The 12,041-nt window shown below is 42.2% G+C and overlaps 1 protein-coding gene across 3 annotated transcripts in view; it reads right to left on the minus strand.

Moving 5' to 3' along the window:
- FBXO47 (F-box protein 47) overlaps nt 1–12,041 on the minus strand; it is a 180,835-nt gene that overhangs the window by 167,897 nt on the left and 897 nt on the right. Inside the window, exons 1-4 of one of the 3 annotated variants that reach the window (XM_085884556.1) lie at nt 11,674–11,919; nt 8,514–8,700; nt 7,933–8,115; nt 481–557 (exon numbers count right to left, since the gene is read on the minus strand). In XM_085884556.1, the coding sequence (XP_085740682.1) occupies nt 481–557; nt 7,933–8,115; nt 8,514–8,685 (432 nt within the window). In that variant the 5' untranslated portion in view covers nt 8,686–8,700; nt 11,674–11,919. Of the gene's footprint in view, nt 1–480; nt 558–7,932; nt 8,116–8,513; nt 8,701–11,673; nt 11,920–12,041 lie in introns of those variants that run through there. The other 2 variants (XM_085884555.1, XM_085884557.1) reach the window with 2 other exon arrangements.

Below are 12,041 nucleotides of genomic sequence, written 5' to 3' on the forward strand. Positions count from 1 at the left end.
CCACCTATGGAACCTCCTTCCACACTCTCTTCAATCTCATTGTTCTTTCCTGGTCTTCAAGACAGCTATTCACCACTACCTCAGGTCATCCCCCATCCAAAGCCATGATCTTTTCTACACCCATTAAACCACCCCCACAGCTCCCCAAATTTTGCTTATGTATCCATTGTGTCCATCCATTGTGTTCTCCCCTAACTCTCATCCTGACTTGCATCCCTTGTTTGTGCGTCTCCATCAACATTCTCCCTCTCGCCTGCTATTGGTGTTTCCCCTTTCTCCTGCTGTTCCCTTTGGTCTGTTGTGTCCTGGTCTATTCTCTCTCGGAGCTCTTCCACGAGCCGAGACCACATATAAAAGAAAAAAGAAAAAAAAACAACTGAAAATTGTTACCGAGACTTAACACCATAAGCATCAGCCATTGTTTTAATAATAATAATTAGAATAATAATGACTGCAAATGTTTTCAAATGACCAACACACCTGAGACAGTAAAGTAAACATCACCCGAAGTCTTTCCTTCGTCGGCAATAAAAATGTAGATCTTTTCACTAAGACTGCTGCAAAAGAATAAATACATTTAGTGAAAGGAAAAGCTCTTAACATTTGCTAATAAAAACACCCAAAAAATATATATATATATATATATATATATATATATTTAAATATACATGCATACATACAGAGATATGACAGAAGTAAATAGGTATTCATTTCATCTGTATAAAGCAAGTTTTACTCAATGATTTGGACTAATATTCAACAATTTATTTGCAGAAAGTAGTTCCTGGGTCATGTATTATTATATTAATATGCTAAGCCATATTTTGTGGACGTATCTCCTCCGAAAATGCCAGACGGATTGTTGCCACTTTCGGCATGCAGGTGCTCTGTGGTCTAATGTACAGCATAGGCTATGTGAGATCGCGCTACATGGACAGGTTTGGGAATTTTTGGCTATTTTCTCATTTTTACATTCAATTACATGGCGACGTATGACGTCACCGCTGAGCGGCATAATGACGTCATGGGATCATCAGTCATTCGCTGACATAAGTACATCTGTCGTCGACAGACCGTCACCGCTGACAGGCGTAATGCCACTCCTAGAAAACAGCGTCTGCAATGTAAAACCCTCTTCTGCACATGCTGACCACCTCAGAAGGTACATTTGACACAAAAAAATGGAACAAGAAACATTGTATTTAAAGAAATTCTATAAATCACATTGTGAACACTGCATATATTGACGTCTTAATGAACCCTCACTTTAGAAACTTCTCACAGAGCGCGGGTTTGGCTCGTGACAATTAACTATGCCTCGAACCCAGGGAGCACAAGACCTTTGCGATTTTCAAAGAGGACAAATTGTTGGCCATTTTGAAGGTGGAGTCAGCCAGCATCAGATAGCTCAGAACCTTGGCATTCTGCTTTCTACGGTCAATCGGATGATTGTGCGATTCACCAGCAAAGGCAAGGAATCCACAGCTTCCAGTTCTGGTTGATCTGGGCCCTCAGAAATATGTCTTCGAGTTGTCAAGCGGTCCATTGAGAAAACTCCCTGTTGTAAGGCAGCAGATGTTGCAGAGGAGGTCCAAGTTAGCTCAAGAACTGCTGCGCAGTACCTTCATCAACTGGGCTACTATGGGAGAGCAGCGAAGAGCAAACCTCTTCTTAGACCAGCCAACATTGAAGGGAGAAAGAAGTGGGCTGACTAGATGGCCAACAGACCCTTGGAGTTTTGGCAAACTGTCATTTTTCAGAAGAGTCCCAATTTACTCAATTTTCTGACGGTGGACGTGTATGGTCTGGAGACTTCCCGGTGAAGAGTTTTCTTCGAACCAATTGCAGCCAACTGTCAAACACGGTAATTTTTCAGTGATGGTGTGGGGAGCAGTCTGGAGCACTGGTCGGTCAAAGCTTGTGGAGTGTGTTGGCAACATAAACTCTACGCAGGGCCGGATTAAGGTCTTCGTAGGCCAAGGCCCTTGAGATTTCGTAGGCCAAATTCAAAAGTGACCAAAACGACGATTTTGAGCATGAAATTTAATCGGAACAGACTGCAGTAAATGGCGATTTGTCCGACTTTCAAATATACAAGTGCCTATAAAATCCAATTCGCCTTCGAAATTGAGAAACAAACGATACAGAAAACAAATTCGGAGGAATGTATGCATATTCAATTTCCACCCTGCTGAAACACCTTCTTTTGTGCCTTTTGGTTGGCAAACAACGCGATCACTTCGGATAAATCTATTTGCTTCATCAGCTCAGATTCAACACAAAGCAGAGCGAGCGTGGACACGCGCACCTGCCCCACGGTCGACCGAAGACAATTTTTCACGCGCTTTAGTGTGCTGATGGAGCGTTGACCCTCGCAGCTCGTAGCAAACATCAAACAATATATTCGGAGGGCAACAAAAATATTGGGGAATGTCTGTGTCAAATGTCTGTGTCGAATCATTGAATCCGATTCAAAAATTACTGTGATGGCTTTCGTGATCATCGCCGTCGGAACATAGGAGTTTGCACACGTAGCAGTAAAGTTTACCATTTGATGGAGAAAACAGCATCCACTCCCTGTTCACCGTTTGTGAGTTTCCGCTGAAAGTGTTCGCGCCGAAAATACCGTGTTTTATCTGGATGCACTCGGGCCGTATACGAAAAATCTGCGTTCCTATCTTGGCAGGGAGGAACCTGGATGAAATTATCCACGAATTCTGCAGAAAGATTCCATTCAGCAGGATCAGGATTGAAACTACGAGCCGCAGCACTGGCTGCAGTTGTTCCAATGCTTCTCTCTACTCGTTGCTTGATGCGACGGTATTGGTATCATCAGCTTTCGAAATGTGATGCAGTGCAAGATTACTTGATCCCTCGACATTGACATCAGAAGACTCTGCATGCGCACATTCCGTTTGCTCATCTCGACTCTGGTGAGGGGAAAAAATTCAAGATGGATCCAGACAGTATTTTTGTTTCTGTTTCACGCCTCTTCTTTTTGTCGCGTTTGCAAGTACCACTTTTGTGGTGCCGAATATATCCATCGGCCATAGTCAAGAATAAAAAACGACAAATAAGAGCAAAATGAAGAACTGCAAGCGTCAGTATACTCGATAACTCACATGAAAGTAAGAGGGTGCCAGTATGTTCATACTCAGCGCGAAAGTTACTCCACCCATCAGCCAGACGATAGCAGCGACGCCTGTGATTGGCTGATTGTGATGTGATCACATGGTTCCCATGCTCGCTGTGGACGATCACTGTCTGGCAGCGTGCCAGCCGCCTTCGCTCACGGTGTGTACAGCCTTCCTGCACATGTCGAGTCACATTATTAAGACTGAAAAAAATAATAATAATAATAAACGTCGTCGGAAATTTTCATAGGCCAAATATTTTTCGTAGGCCAAGGCCCGGGCCTCACGGACCTAGTGGTTAATCCGGCCCTGACTCTACGAGACACATTTCTATCATTGAGGATGAACATCTCCCTGTCTTCTCCACTGGTCAGATGATCAAAAACAACACTGTTCATGGAAGAAGGAGCTCTATGCCAAAACTGCCAAAAAGACCAGAGAATGGCAGGACAGAAATTGGATCAAGCGACTTCCATGGCCAAGTCAGTCTCCTGACATGAATCCCATTGAACACCTCTGGGCTATATTGAATCGAGCTGTGTGGAAAAATTTCAGGAAACCAACATCACGGGCAGAATTGCCAAACCTTTTGCAGGAAGCCTGGACAGAAACCCCACAAGAGAAAATTTTGGAACTTGTTAGTTCTATGCCTGAAAGATTAAAAGCATTGAAATCTGCAAATGGCAAGTCTACCAAATACTCGTGTATGTACTAAAATCGATCAAATATACTTCAAATGTTCAATAAATAAATTCTTTAAAAATCATGGTGTCTATTTAACTTCTGTCAGGGCTGTCGATACATATATACTGTACATACATACATATGTAAATATATATATATATATATATATATATATATATATATATATATATATATATATATATATATATTCACACACACACACACTTACTACATGGCCAAAAGTACATGGACACCTGCTTGTCCAACATCTCATTCCAAAATCATGGGCATTAATTTGGAGTTGGTCCCTCCTTTGCTGCTATAAAAGTCTCCACTCTTCTGGGAAGGCTTTCCCACGAGATGTTGGAACATTGCTGCAGGGATTTGCTTCCATTCAGCCACAAGAGCATTGGTGAGGTCAGGCACTGATGGTGGGTAATTAGGTCTGGCTCACAGTCGGCTTTCCAATTCATCCCAATGGTCTTCGATGGGGTTGAGGTCAGGGCTCTGTGCAGGCCAGTCAAGTTTTTCCACACCGATCTTGGAAAAATATTTCTGTATGGACCTCTTTGTGCATGGGGGCATTGTCATGCTGAAACAGGAAAGGGCCTTCCCCAAACTGTTGCCACAAAGTTGGAAGCACAGAATCGTCTAGAATGTCATTGCACGCTGTGGCGTTAAGATTTCCCTTCATTGTAACTAAGGGTGAGACACCTTACTTACTATTGGTGAGACACCCAAACCATGAAAAACAGCCCCAGACCATTATTCCTCCTCCACCAAACTTTACAGTTGGCACGAGGCATTTGGGCAGGTTGCGTTCTCCTGGCATCCGCCAAACCCAGATTCGTCCGTCAGACTGCTAGATGGCGAAGTGTGATTCATCACTCCAGAGAACGCGTTTCCACTTCTCCAGAGTGCAATGGTGGTAAGCTTTACACCACTCCATCTGATGCTTGGCATTGCGCACGGTGATCTTAGGCTTGTGTGCAGCTGCTCGGTCATGGAAACCCATTTCATGAAGCTCTCGGCAAACAGTGCTTGTGCTCACGTTGCTTCCAGAGGCAGTTTGGAACTCGATAGTGAGTGTTGCAACTGATAACAGATGATTTTTCCGCGCTATACGCTTCAGGACTCAGCGGTCCTGTACTGTGAGCTTGTGTGACCTACCACTTCGTGGATAAGCTGTTGATGCTCCTGGACGTTTCCACTTCACAATAACAGCACTTACAGTTGAGCAGGGCAGCTCGAGCAGGGCAGCTCGAGCAGGGCAGAAATTTGATGAGCTGACTTATTCGAAAGGTGGCATCCTTTGACGGTGCCACGTTAAAAGTCACTGAGCTCTTCAGTATGGCCCATTCTCCTGCCATTGTCTGTCTAAAGAGATTGCATGGCTGTGTGCTTGATTTTATACACTTGTCAGAAATGGGTGTGGCTGAAATAGCTGAATCCACTAATTGGAAGGAGTGTCTGCATACTTTTGGCCATGTGGTGTATGTATAAAAATGGGTCCATATGAAAATATAAAGCTAAGTATTATGTGCAGCGCGTGGCTGCTGGTTGCATCATTTTCTGGGGGTGTGGCTGTGCCACTGATGCAGTGCCCACTATTACCAGTCCACTGGTACTTATTTTGCCAACCTCAAGGATGACAGGCTGAGTCAAACCTGAGATGACAGGCTGTTAATTCAACAGACAACAGGGGTTCAAACTCAAGACCCTAAGACTTTAAGCCAGCCACTTTAACCATTAAGCCAACACCAGACTAAAAGAAAGAGGAGGTGAACCAGTGAATGTCATTCACTTCACAACATGAGTCAGTAGATGTATCTAAGTGAGTTCATAAACAGCATGATAGTGGGAGCCTGTGTAGATTAGCAGGGCAGTGGAGCTAACAGATAAACTCAAGAAGCGAGGTAATGAACGTACACGAAAAGAGGAGAGCATAGAGTGAAAAAAAACAGACATAAATGTAAGATGGGTAGGTTAAGGGAGGGCCAATGGAGATTAAAAAAATATTGCAGGAAGGGATGGAACTCGATAATATGAGATGGTGCTGATGTGATTTCTCCACACTAAATGCCCTGTCACACCTTGACAATTTAGCCAGCATATGCCGATTTATGAAAAATTTGTCTAAAACGCTGGTACACGTCGAATACGTTATGGGTACGTTTTATATACGTTAAGAGCACACTGAAAAACACTGCCATACGTTGTAGTACGCTGGCTTTAAAAGTCATACTTTTGGGTTTTCCTCAAATTTTTTCATGCTTGAAATTTTACGACGTATGCCGGCGTATGACTCACATGTTCCACTACGCTGGCCATAAGTTGTAGGCACGTTATGCGATCGTTGACACACGTCGAAACACGTTACTTGTATGTTACTCATAAGTCGAAACACGTCGAGGTAATGTTTAGCGTACCCGAAACTTATTTCTAACCTTTGAGTAACGTTTTGTAAGCACGCTAAACGAACGTTGTTCACACTTTGCTACATGTTACTTGAAAGTACTACTACTACCACTACTACTACTACTACTACTACTACTACTACCAACATCGACATCACTAAATTCTCTCGAACTACTACTACTACTACTACCAACATCGACATCACTAAATTCTCTCGAACTACTACTACTACTAACATCGACATCACTAAATTCTCTAGAACTACTGCTACTACTACTACTACTACTACTACTACTACTACTACTAACATCAACATCACTAAATTATCTCTAACTACTACTACTACTACTACTACTATTACTACTACTAACATCGACATCACTAAATTCTCTTGAACTACTACTACTACTACTAATAACATCGACATCACTAAATTCTCTCGAACTACTACTGCTACTGACATTGACATCTACTCAACATGGAGTCTGGAACACTGACAGGTTCCTCTTGTGAAGCCCATTTGTATATACCAATTCCCATAAACGCTGCCAATACGCCATTATACGGTAGCTGTAAGTTAGAAACACATTCAGGAAGTTCTGTGGTCGTCCGGAAGACATCAATCTAATTCGTCTACATACGCCAATGTTCGTTTGAGATACGTTACACATAGGTTCAAAGCATGCTACACAGAGGTTCAAAGCACACTACTAATAGGTTCAAAGCACGTTACTCGTAGGTTAAAAATTAAGTTTCGAGAACGCTAAACATTACCTCGACGTGTTTCGACTTATGAGTAACTTACAAGTAACGTGAGGCCGACGTGTGTAAACGATCGCGGAGCGTGCCGAGAACTTATGCCAGCGTATGCGGAACTTGTGAGCCATACGTCGAGTGCGTCGTAAAATTTTCAGCATGCTTGAAATTTCACGACGTACTAGACGTACCACGGAATATGCCAGCGTACTTCATTGTTTTTCAGCATGCTCCTAACGTATACACAACTTACCCATATCGTATTCGACATGTCCCAGCGTTTAAGACACATTTTTCATAGGTCGGCATACGCTGGCTAAATCGTCAAGGTGTGACTGCGATGTTGACACTTCCAATTTTCAGGCGGTTATGATTTAAATCGGCGTGCGGCAGGTTTTTAACAGAGAACGCCACGAGTTTGTCGGCGATACGTGCAGCGCGCTATGACTAAGTTAAACTATCGCTGGGCATCGGTTGTGAATGCCGACAACAGGCTAAGCATTCGTTGGTATAAGTTATCTTTAACACAACGAAACGTTCTGTGCCCGTTACTAATATGTTATGCATACGACCAACACGTTATGAATACCACCAAAACGTAAAAAAAAAACTCAAAACTTCAGCGTACGCCAACGTTTTACGTGCATTTTTATACGTTGCTATTCCTGGCTAAAACGTCAAGGTGTGACAGGGCCCTTATCAGCTTGAAAATTACCTATCCCATCAGATCTTGGAGGTCTGATTAGTTATTGCTTGGGAGACTGAAAAAGTGAAGCAGACTTGGCTGCAGAATTAACAAATGTGTGATGTCATATTATATCTGTAAACCTGGGCTCCCGGAATCATGAGGTACATCGACTATCCTGTCAGGATGTTATCATTATTATTATTATTTTTAATTATTATTATTATTATCATACAAGAATATTCTTTCACTTACCAACATGCTTGTACATGTACTGGGTTGCACTGTCACAGGCTCTATGGCAATTGATGTCATTGCAGACAATAGTAAAAGCTTGTTTGAAAACGAAGCGTTTCTGTCCAGCAGCCGATAAAACATATGCGACAATCCTCTCACACATAGCCTTCGAAGTCAGGCACAGCAAACTGAGATCTAATACTGTAACAGAAGAATGTACTGTATTACTCACTCTTCCCTACCCAGACATTGATTGTCCTAATCCACATTTTCAAACAATTTATTATTTCTCTGGCAGTAATTTTAACCTGAAGAATCCTGACTATTGGCAACTACTTCCCATTTAGAAGCACACCATCCATATTTGAGGCATTTTTAAAATTACAATCTGCAATTCCAGTAAGCAACCGTTTGCTGATATCGCTATTGATCACTTTACCTTTACTTTCTCAAGACATGTGATTTTGGAGGAAAGGCATCAGTGACAGCTTGTCGGGATAAACATCATCACAAGCCAACACTTCAAACTCTACGAACAATATCCTTGCTTCAGCAAAGGAACTAAGAAGGGAATGAGGAAGAAATGCAAGTGAGGAAACCTTGGATGCAAGAAAAGACATTCTGCAACATCTCTGAAGGTAAAGAACTGAATGCTCCGAGTGGCTTTTCAAGCAGTACATCATATTTCCCATTATGGATCAGCGTCCAGGTTCTGCCTTTGGTGGTCTTGACTCGGGACCTTTGGTCTTCAACTTCAAGAATAGGCTGCATCTGCTTGGCATTAATCTGAAAAATTGCAAAAGTTAGCTAATTAATAACACTGCCCATTATTGGAATTTTCTGGAAAATATACATTGCCAAAAGAAAGTCTACACCCCCCTTCAAAATGTTCACCTTTTGTTGCCTTACAGCCTGGAATTAAATTGCATTAAATCAGACATTTTCCACCTTTATTTACACGTTGTAACCCACAACTTCAAAGCGAAAAACAAGTTCTACAAATTTCAGAAAATTAATTAAAAATACAAAACTACAATATATTGGTTGGATAAGTGTACAACCCCTGAATTAATATTTGGTGGAAGCACCTTTGACAGCAAATACAGCTGTGAGTCTGTTGGGATTGGTGGCCATCAACTTTGCACACCTTGATTGGGCAATATTTTCCCATTCTTATGCACAAAACTATTTAAGCACAGTCAAGTTGTGTGGGGAGCGTTGATGGACAGCAATCTTCAAGTCATGCCACAGATTTTCGATTGGATTGAGGTCAGGGCTTTGACTAGGCCACTCAAGGACATTTATCTTTTTGTTCCTTAGACACTCCAGTGTAGCTTTGACTGTGTACTCTAGGTCGTTGGCATGCTGAAAGATGAACTTCCGTCCCAATTTCAGCTTTCTTGCAGAGGGCAGCAGGTTTTCCTCTAGAATTTTTCTGTATTTTGCTCCATCCATTTTCCCTTCTATTCTGACAAATGCCCCAGTCCATGCTGATGAGAAACATCCCCATAACATGATGCTGACACCGCCATGCTTAACAGTAGGGATAGTGTTCTTTCGGTGATGTGTTGTGTTGGGTTTGTGCCAAAGGTAACGTTTTGCATTTAGGCCAAACAGTTCCATCTCGGTTTCGTCAGACCACAAAACTTTTTGCCACATGGCTTTAGAATGTCCAAAGTGATGTTTTCGCATACCTCAAACGGGAGTCGAGGTGGGCTTTTTTAGTAATGGCTTCCTTCTTGCCACCCTGCCGTACAGGCCAGACTTGTGGAGTGCTTGGGATATTGTTGTCACATGCACACAGTGACCAGTCTAATGGCTTCCTTCTTGCCACCCTGCCGTACAGGCCAGACTTGTGGAGTGCTTGGGATATTGTTGTCACATGCACGCAGTGACCAGTCTTTGCCATAAAGGCATGGACTCATTCAAAGTCGCCAATGGCCTATTGGTGGTCTTTCTGATCAGTTTCCTCCTTGTTTGGTCATCCCGTTTGGAGGGACGGCCTGATCTAGCCAGGGTCTTGGTGATACCATATGCCTTCCACTCACTGATTGTCTTGACTGTGCTCCAAGGGATATTCAAGGCATTTGAAATATTTTTATACCCATCCCCTGATCTGTGCCTTTCCATTACTTTATCCCAGCGGTCTTTTGAAAGCTCCTTGGTGTTCATGATTGAGTCTTTGCTGTAAAATGCACTACCCAGCAGAAAAAACTGACAGAGGAACAGCTGATTACATTCTGAAATAATCAGAATCACTACAATTTAACACAGGTGGAGGCCAATTAACTTGGTGTCTGATTTTGAAGGTGACTGGTTACAGAAGAGCTAATTTACAGTTGCTATTATAAGGGGGGTGAACTCTTATCCAACCAAGATATTCCAGTTTTGTATTTTCAATTAATTTTCTGAAATTTGTAGAATTTGTTTTTCACTTTGAAGTTGTGGGTTACGATGTGTAAATAAAGGTAGAAAAAGTCTGATTTAATACAATTTAATTCCAGCAAATAAGGCACCAAAGGGCGAAAATGTTTGAAGGTGGCATAGACTTTCTCTAGGCACGATATTTGGTGGTGTGTATCTGTCCCATTTCCTTCTACCTCTCTCACGGCTCGACACATTATCACCAAACTTTGTATGCATGATTAAAAATGTATTACGAATCCACTTGTGACATCTAAATTTACTTACAGCTATGGTTCCATTCCACCAAGTCAAAAGTAGTCTTGTGAAAGCTTTTGTCATGCTGGATAGTGTCATGGCATTTTGGTGAGGGCACTTCAAGGATTTTCACAGGATTTGTTGCTGTTATTGTTGTTCTATAGCAGTCCCTATAAAATGCCATTCTCTTCCATCACCTGTCTTTAACGAGTGTATCCGCAAGTTAATATAAGGTAAATTGTTGTAAAAGCACAATTTTGTAAATCCAAGTTAAATTTGATGCTTAAATTTTTAGAAAAATATTTTCGTATTTTTTTTTTTTGCAGTGATCCAAGGTCTATGGAGTTTGTACATCTACTAGAAATGGATGAGGTGTGTGTGTGTGTGTGTGTGTGTGTGTGTGTGTGTGTGTGTGTGTGTGTGTGTGTGTGTGTGTGTGTGTGTGTGTGTGTGTGTGTGTGTGTGTGTGTGTGTGTGTGTGTGTGTGTGTGTGTGTGTGTGTGACATACCTTATGTTTCTATTAAATACGTACGTCTTCATTAATTATGCACTATTGGAATGTACCTTTTGACCGTTTTGTCTGCTGAAACCCCTTCGTCCTTTGAAGATGCTTTTAGACCACCAAGATCCTTAAGACCCAAAAGACCCTGAAGACCCAAAGCCCTGGATACCCAAAAGTCACCGAGAACCCAAAAGACCTTGAAAACCGAAACGACCCAAAAGTCCCCCATGAACCCAAAATATCCTGAAGACCCAAAAATACCACTAAGGCCTCTCTAGACCCCATTGGACCTTAACACCATTTAGACCCCTTACACCGTTCAGACAGATGTGGCAGCTTAGACCCTTGACCATTTCGATCACTTGGACCTTTATATATTACAAATAAATTTCAAATAAATATAATATCACCAATATTACAAATACATTTGTACAAAAGAAATGTTTGTGTTATAATTGGTGTAAATCTTGCAAACACAGCAAATCTGTGACATCAATCTCTGTAATGACGTGTGGAGAGGCGAGTGGAGCGAGCCGATCCACACTAGTACTGTATATAAATATCCTAAGAATAAATGCAGTGGTGTATACTGTACCGGTATTGTTTTAAAAATTTAAAAATTCTTTCTCTCCAGGGATCATCGAATGTTTGAAGAAGCAAAATGGCTTCCATGGCTGTGATAAGGTCAGTGACGACCTCGCACTCGGAACTCAGACTACTGCCTCTTGGTGCTGCTATGACTCCGGCCAGCTTTCATCGTCGTGCCGCAGTAGCTTTGGCCGGTGGTGATTGTGATGCCACACAAGATATCCCTACTCCAACATCCTTCGTACCTCCTTTCCCTTCTCTCACCGTTCCTCCCACACTCCTCAATCCTGATCTTTTTACTCTCGTACCGGTGCTTCTTTAACAGCCCCAACTATCGTCACTTTCTTAAGGGGGTCAGCCAAAGAAATGCTTTTG

The sequence above is a fragment of the Eptatretus burgeri genome, chromosome 6 (assembly GCF_056783735.1).
Source record: "Eptatretus burgeri isolate ZD-2024b chromosome 6, Ebu_testis_v1, whole genome shotgun sequence".
Classification (NCBI taxonomy): domain Eukaryota; kingdom Metazoa; phylum Chordata; class Myxini; order Myxiniformes; family Myxinidae; genus Eptatretus; species Eptatretus burgeri.